The sequence below is a fragment of the Phyllostomus discolor genome, chromosome 1 (assembly GCF_004126475.2).
Source record: "Phyllostomus discolor isolate MPI-MPIP mPhyDis1 chromosome 1, mPhyDis1.pri.v3, whole genome shotgun sequence".
Lineage (NCBI taxonomy): Eukaryota > Metazoa > Chordata > Mammalia > Chiroptera > Phyllostomidae > Phyllostomus > Phyllostomus discolor.
Window position 1 is genome coordinate 187369573 of NC_040903.2, and position 20397 is coordinate 187389969.

Here is a 20397-nt window from a genome sequence, read left to right on the forward strand (position 1 = left end):
TGGTGTATGAATTATATCTCAACAAAGCTCAAAAAGCAAGAAGAAAAGAAAAAACAATATAAGAAGAAAAACACCAACCAACCTCGGTCACTCACAGAAGGACAACAGCAGGATGGAGGACGGGCCTCTCCGTGCAACGGCAGAGGCTGGAGAGAGTGGGGAGAATGTCCTCAAAGTCCTGAGAGGGAAACTTCTCCACTTAGAATTCTGTGCACGTGAAAGGAAAGTAAGAATATTTTCAACAAAGTTTGAAAGTTTTCTCACTGAAAGAACTACTAACCGATGTATTTCAGGAAGAAGGAAACAACTCGGAAGAAGTGCAGTGTAAGAAGGGATAGTGAACAAGCAATGGTAAATAAACATGTAGGTAGATATAAGCACGCGTAGACCACACAGACCAAAGACAGCAACGGGAGGGCAAATGAACGCCATTAGGAGTGCAACCTCAAAGTGGAAGTAAAATTCTAGGTGGAAATAACAGGAAATACGGGAAAGGGAGATGGAAACCACAGAATTCTAAGGTCCTAATGTTGCTTAAGAGCTATTAAGGCCTGGCTGGTGTAGCTCAGCGGATTGAGCGTGGACCTGCGAACCAAAGGGTCACCAATTTGATTCCTTGTCAGGGCATGTGCCTGGGTTGCAGGCCAGGTCCCCAGTAGGGGGTGCATGAGAGGCAAACCACATATTGATGTTTCTCTCCCTCTCTTTCTCCCTCCATCCCTTCTCTCTAAAAATAAATAAATATAATAATAAAAAGAGATATTGATTAATTTGAGACATTAAATCAACTGTATAGTTAAAATTTTAATCCACCTTTCAAATCAATAGATGGAATAAATTAGAATAAAAAACTTCAGTTAATCCAACAGAAATCAGAAAAAGATTTAAAAGCATAGAAAATGCAGAATAGAAAGTGCAAACCAACACAATAAAAATAAATCAAAATATATCAGTGGTTATATTCAATGTAAAGGGGACTACTGTGTGTAAACAATAGATATAACATTAGATTAATGTTTCCTTCTCAACCTCTCCCTGCCCCTCCTCTCTGCAACCTGTCTCACACACTGCAGTTTATATTAGGCCCACCCAGCATCCTAATAAGAAGAGAAAAACCCCTAGTAACCAACAAACTGGACTTAGCTCAGGGACAATTCAAAATTAGGAAGATCTGCTGGTGCAGTTCACCATATTAACTGATTTATGAAAAACCAGCATGGTTTTCTCAATAGGTGCAAAAGGAGCTTTTGGCACAATTCATTACCCATCATTGATAAAAAGTACTCTTAGCGGGCGAATAATAGAAGGCGTGTTGGTGCAGAATAGGCTAGGATGCCATAACAAGCGTATCCTACAGTCTCAGTGGCTCACATGCAAAGGTTCATTTCTTCCTCGAGTCACTTTCCAAAGTGAGCCAGGTGGCTCTCCTCTGATCTGTGATGGGCATGCAGGCTCTTTAATAAGGGGATATATTGTATTCAAACCTGCCCCCTATGGTTGCCATGAAAGGTGGGGTGAGACAACATGGGGGACTTCTTGCTTGATGGCAGTGGCTGAATATAGCCATGACTGACAGTAACGTTTATCTCTTCTCGTGGTGCATTATTTGGAACTTAGTCCCATGGCCCAGTCCACTCAAATCTGGTGCTAGGCCTACATCCTTAATTTGATACTGGACCTGAATCCCTAACCATTATTCATCTGAGGTTTACTGGGCCTTTGTTGTTCAGAGCCTTTTAAAATTCATCTCTTACTATTTGGAGGTCTAGAAGCAATCAGTTTTTTCCAGCCACAGAAGGGTCTGAATTCTTGTATTCTCTCTTCTCCTTTCCTTTTTCCTTTCACACTGGCCAGGTCTTCCCCAAGCTGATCTTTCACCTCCCTGCACCTCCCAAATGAAGCCAGTTGAACTGAATACTCGCGTCTGACATTCTGTTTTTCAATCTGTTTCCTGAGAGCAACAAACTCATTAGTCATATGCTCTTCCTTCCAAGTTATAGCAGATGGCAACTTTTAGCATCACATAATATGGACTATGCATCTCCACTGCTCTAGCCTCTGAAATTAGTTTCTTCATAACCTGGCACGCAACTTGTACGCCAGTGCCCATTCTTTAAAAAAATTATTTTTCATGGTAACATTCCAGCTCAGATGACCAATTACTACTACATCAGTCAGATTTCGTCAGTAAAGTGAAAAATACTCTAGGTATTTGGAGTCAGACGTTGTTAATGATAGGGTTGAAGCATGGCAGGCAGGAGAGGAAGCATCAGAAAGGCCCTCTGCATGCGATGCAGAAGCACAGGTATCACAGGAGAGATGCCAGCATGGTCTGGGCTGTGAGCACCCGGATGGGGTGGTGCTCACGAGGGTGCTTGGACACCACGGGCAAACCCATGTTCTGCAATCTTTAATGCTGCACACATGCCTATAACTTGTTTGGACAGTTACTCCCCTTTCCTTCTGCTTTCCAGTCTCATAAAAGTAGCTTTCATTAGTGGAACCTAACTGGAGTCTTACAGGCAAGAGATTTAGGCAAATGTGGTTTTAAGGCTTTACAGCCCTTTGGTACAGGAAAGAGCTCGAAGGGTAGAAATGGTGTGGCGTAGCAACCACTGGTAGGTGGTACAGACAGGAACTTGCTCAACCTCAATAGTGGGCATTTTAAGAAAATATGCACCCACTATCATTCTTAATCCTGAAACCCCTTCAAGTCAGGACAAAATAAGGCTCCTGCTAGCATCACTTCTCAACATTACATGAGAGGCTGAAGGCAATGCAAGAGAATAAGAAAATAACAGTTAAAACTTGAAAGGAAGAAACAAAACTATCATTATTTGTAGAAAATATGGTTCTGTACATAAAAAATACAAGGTAATCTACGAATTTCAACTAAGATGTTTATTTACAAAATCAGTTGTTTTCTAACATATTAGGAACAATTAGAAAGTAGAATTTTAAAACATCACTATTTATAACAGCAATAAAATATCTAAGATATATATACATATATATATAAACTAAAGAATAACAATAAAAGATGAGTGCAAAAATTGTGGAAAGATTATAAAACTTTTAAAAAGACACAACAGGAAACGAAATAGGTAGATATACCATGTTCATTGGTATGTGAATATCAAAGAGTATTCCGTATCTTTCCCAATGTAATCCATATATCTAGTGCAACCCCAATTGAAATCCTGACAGTGTTTTTTTTTTTGGCAAGTTTTGCCCTTTTAAAAAAATAAAATTAAACTTCATAAGCTGTTTTTAAAATTCATATGCAAGAGCTAGTTAAACCAAGCAAAAGCTTAGACTAAGATTTTTAAGAAGATAACAGAGGGATTTTTCCTAGACAGATTATAAAATGATGCTAATAAATATTTTGAGACCTACGGGAAGGCACACAAACTTAGAAACTTGACATCTGACAGATGTTGTTTTGCAAATCAGCTGGGAGATCATGGACTATTTAATGAATAATGCTTCCCATGTGGCAAAATAATTAGACCCCTGCTTCACACCACACACAAAGATTAATTTCAGGTGTCCTAAAAATCAAATGTGGTAAGGCAGACAGAGACAGACAAATATTGTGTGATCTCACTGATATGTGGTATCTTTAAAAAAAAAGAAAGATACAGAGAACAGATTGGTGGTTTCCAGAGATGGGAGATGTGGGGAGTGAAATGGGTGAAGGTGATGAAATGGCACAAACTTTCAGTTGTAAGATAAATAAGTCCTGGCAAGGTAACGTACACTATGGTGACTATAGGTAACAATACTGTATTGTATGTGTGAAAGCTGCTAAGGGAGTAGATCTTAGAAGTTTTCCTGATGAGAAAAACAACTTGTAACTATGTGTGTTCAGGGATGACAACTAACCTTATGGTGGTGATCACTTCGCAATATGACAAAAGGTCCCCCTTTGAGCTAGAACGATCAGCAGCATTCCCTTCTTTCGGTCAGGTGTCCTCAGACTGGATTGTTGATAAAAGTATTCTTTTCCCTTTTTGTCACTTACAGTGCAGTGTCAGTGGTGGAGGTTTGGTAGTAAGGTTTGGCCTTTCTTGTAATCAGAAAACAATCTTATGACAAGATGAAGCTTGAAATTGCTCTGTGAAGTGATCAGGTCTTTGCAAGATTGAGTCAGTTCCCACTGCAATGTGCTGGCAGCAGAATTCCCAGGGCGGTTTGGTGACTGAATTAACTTTTCCTTCAGGAATCACACAGCCCTTTACAGCTGCAGGAACACAAATGCACTCCCCCGTTGCTGGTTTCCTGATAGCTTTTCCATCCAGCAGTCTGAAGAGTGGAGAGCTCTGTTTCTGAGACAGAGGAGTGTTTTCCCACCTGAAGTGTAATTTCACACCTTGTGTTTCTCAGCAGATAAGTGCATAAAATAACACATCAAACCGGAATAGAAAAAGATCAACATAGAAGGAAAACTGCAGGTTGTAATTTGTTTCCCATCGTACAATGCTCTTGTGGAGAACAGTCAATCAGAGAGGCCTGGGTGTTCTCACTTTTTAAAAGTTTGACTGGTTTTAGGTGGGAAAGTGAGCAGTAAACATAATCAGCTTTTAGCCTGAACAGGTGTACAGAAGAATAGAATTTGAGAAACTCCTTAGCATTTGGGATTTTAAAAAATGAACAGAGAACACGTAAGTTGGTAAAAGTTGCAGTTAAGAAGGAAGTCAAGAAATACATTATTTTTAGTAAAAATATAATTGTCTTAGGAGATGATGTTCTTTATAATGATCCTTTCATAAATTTTAGCAGAAGTGGTAGATTATATCAGTGATTTGGATATCTTCTTTCCTTTCTGTAAATGACTAAACATAGGATGCTAGTTGCTGTTTTACAGCATTCTGGTGCAAGGATTACAAAACATATAGCTGTATTGTGCAGGTTTGAAACATCTTGAGACCAAAAGAAAAAAGAAAGTCGAGCCTCTTGGCCAGCCATGCACATTCATTACACAATATTTCATACTCATTGGATGCCTCCCATGTGTCAGACCTGGGGTCAGGCATCAGGGCACAGCGGGGAGCAAGGCGGTTCCTCTTCCACTGCTGGGATGCCGATGGCCTTGCAGACAAGCAAACAGGCCATGAAATACCGTACTCGGTGATAAGTGCTGAGATAAGTTAAAACTTGATTTTTAAAAACATTTAAATTTTTCCCCGTTCCAGTTTATATGCAATATTATTTTGAACTGCTTTCAAGTGTGAGCATAGTGGTTAGACAATCACATACTTCCCAAAGTGCCCCGCCCCCCGCCAATATTTCTAGTACCCACCTGGCCCCACACATAGTCACTACAATATTATTGACTACATTTCCTATGCTGTACTTTACATCCCTGCACCTATTTTGTGACTACCAATCTGTGCCTCTCAATCCCTTCACTTGTTTTCACCTACTCCTCTAACCTTCCTCTTCTCTGGCAACCACCAGTCTGTTCTCTGTATCTGTGAATCTGTAAAACTTGATTTTGATGAAGCCCACGGGAGGGGTGTCTGAACTAGGGTTGGTGGGGAGGGAGAGTGGTCAGCAAAAATGCCTGGATAAAGTAATGTCCAAACCAAACCAAGAATAGATGTCATGTGGAGGTGGTATCACTTGGGATATCAGGGTATGCAGAGCTAGTGCAGAAGTGAAAGGGTAAGAGAGCAGGGGGGCCTGGAGGGACAAAGGTAGTTCCAAATAGTTGGATTACAATGATAAAGGCACCAATGGAGAAAAACAGGGCCTAAATAAGTAGTCTCTACCAAGAAATTTAGTTTTATCCTGAGACTAGTGGGAAGTATTGAAGGTTTAGTTTTTTGCTAATTAGTGAGAGTAACACGAGCAGATATGCATTTTACAGATACCGCTCTAACCAGTGATGGTGTTCGGTGAGCAAGCGTGCAGTGATGCAGGTGAGAGTTGAGTTTATGGCAGACACTGAGCGTTCAAAGGCATGGGGGATGGGAAAAACGTGGGCCAATTTGGGAACTATTTAGGAGGTAAAATCAACAATACTTGGTAATTCATTGGCTGGACCAAGGTGAAGAGGTCAGTCTTGTCCAAAATGTTGTCCTGGTTTCTGATTTGGATCATGAGGACGTGATGCTACCATTCACAGAGATGGGGACACTGGGGCAGCAAGTTGTTAAGGGTTGGGAAAATGATGCGTGAGATGTGTGTGCGATGTCCATGAAGAGAAATGTGGTATTCGGTTGGACCTTGAGCTTGAGAGAGAAGTCTAGTCCAGAGATACAGAGCTGGTGGTTGGCACTGAGCAGATGACATGGTCCAAAGAATCTGTACACAGCGAGGAAAGAAGAGACTCTAACTCAGGCATCAAACAGTATTTTGACTATGGAAAGAAAACCATGTAGGGCAAAATGTATATATTTATCTTGTTATATAAATAAAATGCGAATAAAAAAAACTGTGCATGTCCACAAACACCACTGCATGTATGTCTAGGTGTGTATACACTCCTATACAGGTAGAGCTTCTAATAAACATCAGCAAGGTGCCCAATAGGGGGTTGCATGGAACATTAGACATTCAAGGGGATAGTCCCTTCCCTTAATCATTCATGTAAGATGTTAGTCCTGCAGCAAGTACCAGGCCCAAGAATGCCAATCAGTATGTTAAAAGAAAACTTTGCTGCCCGTGTAAATATTGCAACTAGACTGGCAAAACAGAAAGCACTGATGTTTTCTCATTTCTGTTGTTTTTTTCTTAGATACATATGGAAAACTCTTTCTCCTCAATTCTGTGGGTCAAGAGATGTCCCGCTGCAAGACATCTATTCGACGTGGTCAGCCCAATCCTGTCTATAAGGAGACCTTTGTTTTCCAGGTGGCCCTCTTTCAGCTCTCTGATGTCACATTGATGATTTCCATTTATAACAGGCGTACTATGAAGCGTAAAGAGATGATTGGTTGGATTGCCCTGGGCCAAAACAGTAGTGGAGAGGAGGAACAAGACCATTGGGAGGAAATGAAGGAGACCAAAGGCCAGCAGGTCTGCAGGTGGCATAGCTTGCTTGAATCCTAGGTTTATCAACGGGTGTCTGTATGCTACATGCGCTCTGGTGGCCCTAGGTGTTGACTCCCAACGCCAGCTCAGTGTATGCTAGCAGTCTTTTCAAAGACAGGCTTTCAAATAGGGATTCAATTCCACTAACTCCTAGGACATTCTGTGTGTAGGGGGGCGGGGGAATGGGGATCTTTGGGTTTCTCAAAGGTTTGATTTGAATTTAAGTGTTGTAATTTAAAAAAATTCTACATATACAGTCAACTATGTGGAAAATGTTACCATAGTTGCAAGCAGTGATGATGAGTTAATTTGTGTTAATAGGTTATTGAGTTTCAGCTCAGACTCTGGAATGAAGCTTCTTCTACTCCCTTTTCTGTTTGCTTGAAGAGTAACCTGAGATCGCAAGGGAGCTGATAAAATGTTACTATTTGCAATCACTTATGTGTATGATTCAGAATTTTATTAATATGGTGCAAAAAAACTCCAAACTACAGAAATGAGTCAGACACTGAGGCTCAAAGAGGAATGTAACTGTTACCCATCGTCCCTGATTTCACATTTTTCTCTTCATCAAAGCCCCCCTCATTTATTTACCTAACAAATAAATGTTATATAAACTTGCACTTACAAAACAAATTTGTATTAATTAAATACCTCTTTTTATCTCACTTATATATTGTGGTTTTCCTATGAGGTTTGGTTAGATAAATCATTTTGAAACTAAAAAATAGTTACAAAAAAAACTGTTGAAAGACAACTTGTCTCCTTTGAATATATAAGGTTTCAAACTTGTAACTTCCAAGATTTTTATGCTCTTTGTCTCACCGAATAAGCTCTTACAGAATGAGAAGAAAACCAAAAAACCTATTTAAGTCATGGATTTATTGATTTTTTCTGAATCTAGTGCTTTCCTTTTAGATCATACTTTTTTATATGCAATTATATACTCAAACATCTATTTTGAATGTATGCCTGCATGTAAACCATACTTTTTTATGCAATATTTTCAATCACTAGAGCATAGTAAGTTGTAAACAATGGGTCTTTAATAATGTTAACTCAGTTGACTCTTAAAAATGAACATGTTACAATACCTGTGAGTGGAGAAATATTTCCAGCTTGTATGCAATGACCCTACATTTTTCTTGGAGCTTTTGATGTGCCTGGAATTGTCTCTCTTTGTTTTTTTTTTCATGGCATTTGCAGCAACACATATTAGTTACTGCCTGTATCTGGGCCCGTGCTGTTTGGAACGGTGACATTGTGTGGTTGTGAGCATGAAATTTTACTTCCGACTGGCTTTTACATATTTGTGCAGTGCATGTTTCCTTAGTTTTTCTTAGGTCTGAGCCCTTCATTTCAATTCCTTTAAGTGGGCAGGAATAAGAAACGGAAGGGATGTGTGTACTTGGAACGCTGTGCCCACGTGCAGTGCTTCTGAGCGATTGCTCAGTCACTTATTTTTAGCTTTTATGTTTCATTGTTGACTTTTTGCTGTGTATGAGGAGAGTGATAGCTAGTGATGGATGTATACAGTTAAAAACACAGAACTCCCTCTCAGCTCTCCATTTTGACAGATTGCAAATGCAGTCGGTAACACTTGAAGGACATATTTATTCCTTACAGCCGGCAACGGTTATCCTGACAACACCAGAGTCAGGCACAGAATAACCCTACCAGGATTTCAAATACCAACTTTTGGAATGAAGTGCTTGCACATGGGATACTCAGAATAAGCAAAACAAATTATCTCCATTTATTTTCAGGTCTTGGGAGTTTCATGTATAATGCCGCTCAGTTAATTGGGAATAAGTAATAAAACCATGCTCCTTAGGGTTTTTACCCTATCCTCCTTTGGAAGACCTCAAAGTGCTTTTCCAACATTGTATCCATTAACTACTGAGTGGTCTTTGCAGTGTGGCTGTGTCAATAACTGGAACTGAGTGCAATTGATTAAGTAGCGGCACAAAGAATTGGCTCCTCACATCCCTCACCCGCTTCATGCGCGTGTTTAAAGGGAAGTGGAGCAGCCTTGTTATGCCTCTCTTTATGCAGCCACATAAAAGCAGCATTCACTTTAAAATTTACATTTGAAAAAATCTGCATATATTGTACAGACAGTCCTAGATTTCTGCCCCCCTCATATTTCCCTGCCTTATGTGTCACTGCATCTCTTATCTCTTGGGGCCCAATCACCCCCTCTAACTTCCTTCTCTGCTGCCTTGACCCACCCGTTTTTAAGGTTTTCTGCTGGTTTGGTAAAGGCATCTTTGTGCATTTGATCTGCTTCCCAATAGTCTGTTTATCACATATAGTTATAGGAGTGTCAGCATTTTAAGGGAAGGGATGCCTGAAAGGCATTTTTTATTTTTATAATTTTACAGTATTGGTGCTACTCACCATGTGGGGTGTATGTACATCTTGAATATACAGCAACAACCACCCTAAAGCTGATGTCTAAATATAAAATGCTAATGACAAGATACATTAAAATATGAGGCTGATTTTTTACATTGATTTGAAATTCTAGTTTAGTAAGATCTTTCAATTTTGAGCACTTAAACTCCCTTATTTTCTTGGCAGTCTAGACATGATGCGTTGAACATGTTTTTCACTTGAGCTTTCACATGTGCATTTGCTTTTCAAAAGATTTATGAAAGACAATTAGTTGGTTCTGAAGTGAAAAAAAAAGCTGCTTTTATGTGTTTTCTCTAGCTCATAATTAATATCTCATAGGGACATTTGACATTGAGGAAACATCAGTATTTGTTGCATGAGTAGTCCTCTCCATGATTTTTCCTGAAGAGGTGCTTTTAAAATAAGATTATTGAAGGATATTGATGCACTGGGTTTATGGAAATGGGCTTTCTTGCAGGGTGTCGGTTTATAACTGAATTGTGAAGTGCTGGTTTTACCCATCATGGAGATGGTGCCTGTGCTCCCGCTACCCTTCCGACTACTGCTGGATTTGTAAATGGGGCATTCACCAGGCAGCTGAGCACCTGCTCTCTCTCCTCTCTCCTTCACTGGCTCCCAGTGTGATGCACAGTTGTTTGGGACCCTGTTTTGGCTGTTGTTGCGTAACTGTGAGGGGAGGTCTCGCCTTCTTAACAAAAGCACTTGTAATGCTGTTAGCTGTATTATACTGAGCATTCTATGTGCACAAAGTTTGAGAAAGAATCCTCACCGTAATTTCAAGGGGCAAAGAGAGTGTAGTACTGCATTGTCATTTGCTCCCTCTGCTCCTCCTTCAAAGACAATGATTGACCTCAAATGTCAAGATCCTCCACAGTACTAGGTGCTACTGGCATGCTCCCACCAATTTTACAAATTGTTGACACTTCGGCCAGGAACTGTGCTTTACATCCTGGCTATACTAGGTGGTCTTATCTGAAAATCAAAACTCTCTTCTTTTCAAATAAAGCCTTATTTAAGTTGAAATTACTATCAGGTTACATGAAAGTGTTTCTCTGGTATAGCCAATGAATTGACTAAATTGATGGTTCACTGTGGACATGGAATTGTGAGTTTGCCCCCAAGCCTGGCTATCCTTTTGCAGCGGAGGACTTAGAACATTAAGATCAGGTAACTGAGTAGGAAAAGATTATTTGGAGATGACCTAAACCCAAATGAGTGCATATTCTTCAATGACAAGGAAATGACTACACAACTCATTTGGCATCATCTCCTCTCACCTTTGAGGAAACCATGGCCAAAGAACATACATTTCATTCTATTTGATTCACAACAAAAGCAACTGATAGGTAATCCTGAAGTGGAAAAGTATTCTTGCCTTAAAAAAATCATTCTTTTGCCCTGGCCAGCATGGCTCCGTTGGTGGGGTGTTGTCCTACAAAGCAAAAGGTTATCAGTTTGATTCCTGGTCAGAACACAAGTGTAGGTGGCGGGTTCAGTCCCTGGCTGGCGTATGTATGAGAGGTAACCGATCAATGTTTCTCTCTTGTGTCGATGTTTCTCTTCTTCTTTTGCCCTCCCTTTCCCTCTCTAAAAAAATCATTCTTTTATTCCAAAGAAAAAAACTATGCAAACTATAAGAAACAAATAATCATAGTAGGTATATGAAAGAATTAAAGAATAAATAAATAAGCTGGAAAACTTTAGCATCTACCAGCATATATTCTAGAAGAGTAAACTAATAATCCAAAAGATATTTTAGGCCAACTAGTTATCATTTTTTCATGTCTCGTGGAATTCTGGAAAATACTTACAGATAGTATTTACAGATGAAGGAAATGAGGCTGGTCCAACACATCTCAGAGAGGCTGACGTGACTTGAGGTTAGCCTGGGCTCGGGGAGAACTCTGCTAACTGCTGTGTAGCCTTAAGAAAACTACTTATCCAGCTTGTGTCCCAGTTTCTTCGGGTGGAAAATGGAAGTAATATCTACCTCATGAAGTTTTTAAAAAGACATTAAAGAAATAACAGCATAGAGTGCAGCATATTATAAGCATTCATATTTCCCCCTCACAATCATGCTTAAAAAAGAGAAAAAGGTATTTAAGATTTGTTTCTATTTCTGGTGAAACTAATGGTAGCATTAAAGGAAGACTAGTCTGAATTTGTGAAGCAAAGAAGTCTTATTGGGGCAACCTGGCAAGAGATACGCTTGTATAAGGAGGATGTAGAGTCTTAGTAAATCCCCTAAGAGGTATAATAACCAAATCTTTGTCCCCGCCTACCCACCTTTGGTTTGGGGGAGATGCTAAACCTTGGTGCGCATGAGCGTGCACATCATAGCAAATCACACACAAGGCCACTCCTTGTCCCAGCTCTTCTCTACTGTTTGTACCTGGACAGGGCACCTTGTCACCGTCAGAAAGAGTTGGTGAAGAGGGCAACCTGAGTTCCTATTTGAACTCTGACCTGACAAACTAAGGTATTGTAAATGCTGTGGCACTATACTGACACCCTTTTTAACACAGACAACACTTATTGGGGAGCCGGTATTACATGTCCATACTATATCCTCATAGGCAAGAATTTTAAGTGATCTAATAACTCAACTATCAAAACATATTGAACTGGTTGGACTGCGAAGTTCTATTTAGGATCAATTATTTATCAATTTCCCTTAAGAGATCTTAATGAAATGAGCTTCACCAGAGTTGACAGTGACTTCTTTTTGGAGAGTTTTAAGACTGACTTGTTGATAAAATGGAAAGCGTGATCGGTTGTTCTCAAGTGTTCGAACCTGAAGTAAAGAGGCGAGTTTTCAGGAAAAGCTTTGTGGACATTCGATCTGAAGAAGTGTCCTCTAGCTAACCTCGGCAAGTTCAGTATAACCAGGTGCCATGAGCTAGTCATGTATTACTTGTGTTTTTAAATTAAGCGTGATTGTGGGATGGGGAAGTGTAAGGCTGTATTCCCAATATTGCCAAATTGTCATTATGCAGACTCAAGTGCTGGGCTTCCCAATTCAGGAGAAAAATGACGAAATTGGAGAAGAACCCCTTAGTTGAGCTGTTCTATTTGGGAATAATTCAGCATCCAGGGAAGTTAGAGGGGTTGGTGTGGGTTGAAGAAGCTGTGGAGTGACTGCTAGTAACAGTTATTCAGGATAGAAGGAGTTCTTACCAAGAGGCCAGTGCCTTCCTTTCCTGACCACGTGGGCAGAGTCAGAGAAAGCTTCCACCTAAATCAAGGCCGAGAGAGTTTAAGATAGAAGGAGGATTTTGTGAAGGTTGTTTTGAATTAACTAAAAATGTATTCACTGGATTTTCTTGTGTCTAACACCATGCTTCTGGGGACAGCACAGGACTTAACATCTTTTGGGGCTGTGACAACATATGGAAACATTAGTCATCGTAATAACACCAGCAGTGCTCACCAACACATTAGTCTAATTACACTGCATAAAACGTAGACTTCCTTGTTATGGGTTATTGGAAAGAGGTAGATATATATTGACTGAATTTATTGAAGAAAACGTCTAGGAAGCCTGGGACTTGAAGCCATGTTGGGAGGGGAATCACCAAGGGAGATCACAGAACCTCCATCTTCAGAAGTCTTTTAAAATAGGAACCAATGCCTGAGCTGGGGGTTCTGTCTACAGAGAACGAGACGGTACCCAGGAAGAGAGCCCTTATAAAGTTCCTTCTGAGAGGTTATATTCCAGCCCCAAACAGCATCGACAATAACAACAGTAGGCCGCCCTCTTCCCCGTGGGACACTTTTCCACATCGATTTTTCTCCATATTGTGCAAGATTTTCTCTGGGGGTTGCTGCCCAGGCTTTGGTTAGGCAGCTGGGAATGTCTGCAGGACCCGCTCGAGTTTCCTCTCTTATTGGGCTTTGACCGTTTGTGTCCCCCTTGGGTCACAAAGCAATCACGTAGGCACACAGACAAGAATCAGCTCTGTTTGTGGCCACATTGGAACCTGGGAGACAGCTTGAGGCATCACAGAACAAACGCTGAGACAGTCAAGGAGGCCTGAGGCCGAGGTAGAATAAACCCACCCCGGGAGTTGCTGCCGCCCCTCGGTTGCTCACTAATGCTGCCCTGAGGTGTCTCCATTCTCCAGGGCAGTTTTTACTTCATGTCACTGTTACCAGTCCCACGTCGAGGATGTGAGGAGACTGCCTTCCCATCAGTATCGCCATATTTGTACACTAGTTTTGTTTACTTCATTTTCCTCCTAAAGTGTCTACTTGCTGTTTTCTTTATTACATTAGTTTATATAAAACATATTCATTCAAAGGACATTTATTAAGTATATGATGCCCCAACTCTGGGTTAGGGGCTGTAGAATAGCAAATGTGTAAAATGGTTTAACAGTCATTTTTATTTCTAAATATTCCTTTTTAAAAATTTAATTGTTTTTCAGTTTTTACTGATTTTACTTTTTAAATTGAACTTACTAGGGTGACATTGGTTCACTAAACCACACAGGTTTCACGTGTACAGCTTAATGAAATGTCGTCTGCACACTGCACTGGGCGCCCATCTCCCCAAGCAAAGTCTCCTTCTGTACCCAGCCCCCACGGTTTCCGCCTCCGCCTCAGCCCTCCTTTCCCTCTGCTTATCTTTCACGGTTTCCCCTCCTTCTCCCACCCCTCACTGACAGGGAGAGGATTTAAGAAAAGTGGAAGTTACTACTCCGCCTCTAAAAATTATACTTTCTTGTCAGTCTATATTTCCCTTCAAAATAAAGGGATAGTCTTTGCATCTAAAGAAAGCAGTGTAGTATTCCATTCCAGTAATTAAATGAGATATGGCAGGAAATAGAAGTTAGATGTTTAGTATTTTTATTTTTATAATTGAATATTAAATCCTCCTGGAATGCTAGGTCTGTACAAACAAATGGGACACAGTTCTTGGAAGCTCTGAGTTTCAGTACTTGAAAGGTATTGCTACCTTTTGGTTTTTGAAAGAGGAAAACTGGGAACAGCTGCCAGATGAAGGGGTGATGGTGTGAACAAAGAACGCTGCGTTCTTCTCCCTGTCATCTGATTAAATCGTCTTAGATGTTATACACTGAACACGTCTGGGGCATCCCTGCGACATGGGTGAATGTCAGCAGTGGGAGTGTCCCTACCTTAGCAGATTGACCACTAATGATTCCCAGTCTCAAACAATTTTAAGCCCGCCTGAATCTAACTCTTAATGGGCTCAATTTTATAACAGGAGACAAAAATAGAAGTTTTGGCAAATGGATTTATTGCTTATAATTTTCAATCTCATAACTTATCTCAAATATCTATTAAACAAGTCTCAATCCATGTGAGTCAAGTCAGAATCCTTCATGTCCCAGAAATTCTTACTAAAAACTATTTTATAGTGTTGCCCCGTTGACAGCCCACGATAAAAAAAAAAATCCACATCTCTTATTTGATGAAAGCCTGATATTTGGGAAAAGATATCAGAAGGCTGCCAATAAGAACTGATTGGTGAGGAACATGTACACTGAAAGAATATTTTCATGTCTGTTATTCTGTATAATATATTCATACTCTAGGTCCACACATCTCTCTTTGTTTCTTTATCAAGTTCCTTATCCTCTGCACCTTGAGCAAAGCTACTACTTTCACCACATTTTCCTGTGACCCATAATAATCTTTGTTAACTCACAATCATACCAAATTATAACGCAGTCTTTTGTTATGCCACCATACTAATGCAGCTACAAATTAAACTTCACTGTGAAATACAAAGTCTTTTCCAGAATTTTAAAATTTAATTTTATTGCAGATTTTAAGTTTATGTAGAAGTTAGTATTTGCATACTTTATTGTGATTGAGAAATTTGTGTAATAATATTTGTTGGAATAAGCTTTGACATGTATTTTCAGGATAAAGTAGGATGGTCTTTGTGATCTCTTTACTTTTAAAGTATATAATATTAATTTTTTGAGCAGTTTCAGATTCACAACAAAACTAAGTGGGAGGTACACAGAGTTTCTGTATAGCTTCTGTCCCTGATCTCGTACGACCTCCTCCTCCACCAGCATTCCACACCGGGGTGGGTGCATCGGTTGCAGCCTGTGAATCTACACTGACACGTCACCCAAAGCCCACAGTGCAGGTTCCGTTCCACGCTTGCAGGTTCACTGCCATAGAGATCCTGTGTGTTCTGCCTGTTCACCCCTCTCCCAAACCCTTGGAGACCACTAATCTGATCTTTTTATTGTTCCAGGGTTTTGCCTTTTCCAGAATGTCATATGGTTGGAATCATAGTATGTAGTCTTTTCAGATTGGCTTCTTTCACTTACTAACATGCCTTTAGGTTTCCACTGTGTCTTTTAATGGTTTGACAGCTCATTTCTTTTTAGCATTGAATAAGAATATCTCATTATCTGGATGTATCCGTTTGTTTATTTTCCTTTATTTGCAGTTCTAATTGCTAATTGCTAAGGTACATTTTGTTAATGTGCATGTTCTCAAGAAAAATAGTTGGATTAATTCACATGATTCATCAAATAAAATGTAGCAACTTCCAATCTGGAATCTATTTCAGCTGATATTGGGCTAGTTTTACATCTGAGGAGAAGATTTATGAAAAATACCACTATTTCATAATTTATGTTAAACTGTCATTGGAATCTAAACAAAGGACGATCTAAAGGCTGTGAGGATGTGACCCCCAAATTCAGTGACTGTGTCGTGTTTTCTGTTGTTGAGCCATGATTTAAGTATACATTAAGAAGAAGTGCTAATTGCATTATTACCGATTCGCAATAGGAAACCACCTTCTGGTACTAGTTTATATGACAGCACCCTGTCATGGTCAATGGTGCAAACTAACTAAAAGTGGTATGTGAGCATCTGGCTCCTGCAGCAGCTCTGAGTTCTGAATGGAGGATGGCCGGTGATAATGACCCCTGACTGAGCAAGTGGGTGGATGTGGCAGTGATCACACTGATAATCACAGGAGGAGAGTGGGGAGGCCCGACTAACGATCAATATCAGGTGAACATTTGACATTATTTATATGTTCACGGACTGCCCTTGGTTTTGTAGTTGCGACTTGTGGAGCCTGGCGTGACTGCAGAGATGATGGTGTGGTTTTGGAAAGAATATTGGATTAGATTAAAACTAATGAGGCCTGTGTTCCAGTACCCAATCTTTCCCTAATGAGCTCTAAAATGAATGTCAACTCACAAGGGATCCAAGCCTTCATCTAGGCATCTGTCAGATGAAAACAGCAATGCTTACTTCATTCATTTTTTCTAGATTGCTGTAAGAATAAGATTCATTCATTCCTTCATTAATATACTGAACATTCGGAGTCCCCACTATGTAGCATGACAAGGTAATAGATGGAAAAATACTTCACAGAAGTAAGAGTTTTTAAAGATGCAAGACAGTTTATTATTTTTACTTCAAGGTCAAATCATTTGTTTATGTTGATATGTCAAAGTAATTGATGCTTTTAGATCTCTGCCAATCACTGAGCTATACTCACAGAATGTTAGTAATTTGACTAAAAGTTACTTTGGAATGGTCTTTAGCCATTCAGCCTCTGAGAAAATAAAGTGTTAGGCTCTAATTCTTGTGTTCAGACACCCTGACCACAGAACACATTGAAAATCCATCTTTCAACAGGCTTGCCAATCTTTGAGTTGAACACAGATTTTTTTTTTAAGAACAATTTGACTTCGAGTATAGGGGAAGTAGTCAACTGAATGGCATTTTTTTTCATAAAATGGGATTTAGATACAATATTTGGAAAGATGCTTCCTCTACCAAAAAAGATCCTCCAATCTGTTATTATTTTTCTTTTGAAAAATCAGGCTTTTCCACCTCTCTGCTCCAAGTGACTTTCTCCACCCATATAATCATTTCTTCCTGAATACCAATTACTATTTCCTGAAAAAAAGAATAGAAAATCATTTCAAGGTACATCCAAGATTTTATAACAATATTTTGTGTTCACAGTGCAAGGTAAATCTGACTTTCTTGATTTTTTTTGGGGGGGTCTTCATATGGCACCTAGGATAGTTGTTTACATTTGTACACGGATGTTTCCCCGTAAACCTACTATGTGCAACTCTGTTGTTTTTAAATATTTTATTGGTTTTCTCTTTTACCTCAACTGTTGATGGTGTCCTTGAAGGACTTGCATTAAAAATGTGAATGTGAATGATTCATTCATTTTGAACATATGTTACTATTTTGGAGAGATTGGACCCCACATGGAGCGCACTGCTCCTGACGGGGTGGGGTGCTTTGTGTTTCTGTTCTACCCACAGCTGGGTGATGGGGATTTCTTAATACTGTAAACCTGTACCTTTTCTATTCCATGCTTATTTGAATGAGTTATTTATACGTGTTAGACAGCCCTGAGTTTTTGGTGGTTGTGAATGGTGGTTGATAGCTTTATGGATGTCTCTTACGAGGACAGTTTAGCATGACGCGGTGTAATATAAAATCTGCTCTTCCTTTATATTACTAAGTCACCGGACAACGTTCCTGGTCAAATCTGTTGTTCAAGGCCAGACTTAGTTGTGAGGTAGGAGCTGCCACAAACCTCTCCCCGCTGTTTCCTGGGCGCCCTCAGGCCCAGTTTTCCAGTAGAACCTGGAAAACTTTCTTGTTCTTGGATGGCCCAGAGTTTCAAGAAAGAAACAAAAAATATTTTCTCTTCCAAAGGGTTGAACTGTAATTTTAGAAATTTCAAAACATCTTCAGAACATTCCATGTAGGTGTCCTTAGGTTTCTCATGGTATGACTTACTGACTTATGGTGTCTTCTGCTTAAGAGGCTGTCACCACAACAAACAGCTACAGAATGTAATGACCCACCCCATTTCTAAGATTACTTCGATTGGTGACTAATTAGTATATAGGAAAAGGTTTGAAAAAAAATTAATGGTTAAAAACTGGAGTACCTTTCAACCTTTTGTGATATCCAAGATTTCATAACAATTGTGTTAGCGCGTTATCGTTGCACTGTTAGGTATGTGTTTTAACTCACAAGTCGGTGAAATACTCAGTGGTGATGTTCTTGTTTTAGGATCACTCTTGGAAAATATGTTAAAAAATATAAAATTGTTTACCTGTGAGAAAGAATAGGTTCATGATTAGAAGAATTATACTGCTTTTTTTTTTTTTTGTACAAATAATGCTTAGGGCAGATGCTCAGTCTCACAATGATTTTGGAAGCATATTTTATGTCGCCTAAAAACTATTTCTGTATTAGATATTGAAATGCATGAGGATAAGTTCTAATCATTTTTTGTTTAAAACAGAAACATAGAGGAAGCATTAGCCCCAGTTTGTATAAAATGTCTGCTGCCACTGAACTCACGGTAGTTCAAAACTGAGAATCATTTCAATTTTGTAAAACTGCTGCTACTGGTTTTGTCAATAAAGTTTAAGCAGATGGCTTATATGTATATGTGTGAAATTTTTATGTTTAAAAAAATACATTTTTTGCAGTATCAACATGCAAATTTTATGGGCCTGAATGATATTGCTTATTTTAGTATATATAGAAACCATTAACTCCCAAACCGTACCAACTGCAGACATATATACTAGAACTACAAGCATTACATTTATGATCTGTATAACTTATTTTGGTTTTAGGGTGCTGCAGGCTTTTATGTTGAACATGTATACAAGTCAATGTATATCAACTCAAGTGCTAAAGTGTTGAATTTGAATTAAGAATATTGAATAAGTGAAGAACTATATAAATGTAAAGATCATCTGAAATAACTAAATTGCATCTGAAGAGGACTCTGAGAAGGCAAAACATAAGTATTCCTGTAAAAAACTGTAGGTAATTGCTTATCAGAGGGGTTCTTGTGAGTCCTCTTCCCTCAATGTGTACCCAGCTTTAATAAGCGTATGAAGCTCAGGTGCAGCAAAGTGGAAATAGAGGGAGCAGGGCCATTATGATCCGGCACCTCCATAGCAGGGAAAGCGTTGCTGATGCCCCCGAAACAAAACAAAGAAGAGAGAAAAATTCTATAAATGTTTCAGAGGAAATCTGTTTCTCCAATTAAAAAAAAAAGATTTTATTCATTTATTTTTAGAGAGGGAGAAAGGAGGGAGAAAGAGAGGAAGAGAAACATTGGTTGCTTCTCACCTGGGTCCTGACCAGCCTGGGGACCAAACCCACAACCTAGGCCTAGAATCGAACTGGCAACCTTTTGCTTTGCAGGAGGATGCCCAACCAACGGGCTTTCCTATTTTTGAACACTGTATTAGCTGAGGTAATGAATGCTACCTGTCTGATAAACAACCCTGAATATCAGAGAGTCACCATTAAAAAGGTTCATTAATCTGTTTTTGTCCATGTAGTTTTCTTTCTTAGCAGCATCTCACAGATTGAGGGCCATCTCAGAGTCCTTAGGGAATCCTTTAATCCTGCAAATGGAGGAGGAAGAAAAAGTCTTAGAATCAACTGTATATTTAAGGGGCCAGGCTTAGAGGTGGTCATCTCCACTACTGCCCACACTCCCTGGGACAAAAGTAGTCACATGGCTCCACCTATATTTAAGAAGGCTGGGAATTGTAGTTTATACGCACAGGAAAAGAAATCAGTTTGGTGAGATTCTTCTAGATAGTATATAGCATATGTCCATTTTCTTTTTTAAAAAATTACTTCAAATGCTGCTGTGGTGGTGATTATTTAAAGAAAGCTTGCTAGCTGCAGGTTCACTGTTGCTTAATGTTCTTTCCAACCCATGGTGGCACTAGACCGTCATGGGCGGATCGAGGATTCTGTTTGTTCACCCCAGTCATCTCAGAGCATTTCAGTCGGAGGGGGTGCTGTTGCAAATAAAGATCGTTTGACTTCACGTTTCTGGACTGACAACCGGAGCAAAGTTGACCATGTCCACATGCGTATGTGCGCTGTAAATATGCACACATTTGACATATGCCTATTAAA

At 39.5% G+C, this 20397-nt stretch overlaps 1 protein-coding gene across 2 annotated transcripts in view; it reads left to right on the forward strand.

Moving 5' to 3' along the window:
- SYT16 (synaptotagmin 16) overlaps positions 1-18526 on the forward strand; it is a 215869-nt gene extending 197343 nt beyond the window's left edge. For both annotated transcript variants that reach the window (XM_036010811.1, XM_036010816.1), the window contains one exon: positions 6743-18526. In XM_036010811.1, coding sequence (XP_035866704.1) covers positions 6743-7056 — 314 coding nt within the window. In that variant the 3' untranslated portion in view covers positions 7057-18526. The remainder of the gene's footprint in view (positions 1-6742) is intronic.
- The last annotated feature ends 1871 nt before the right edge of the window (positions 18527-20397 follow it).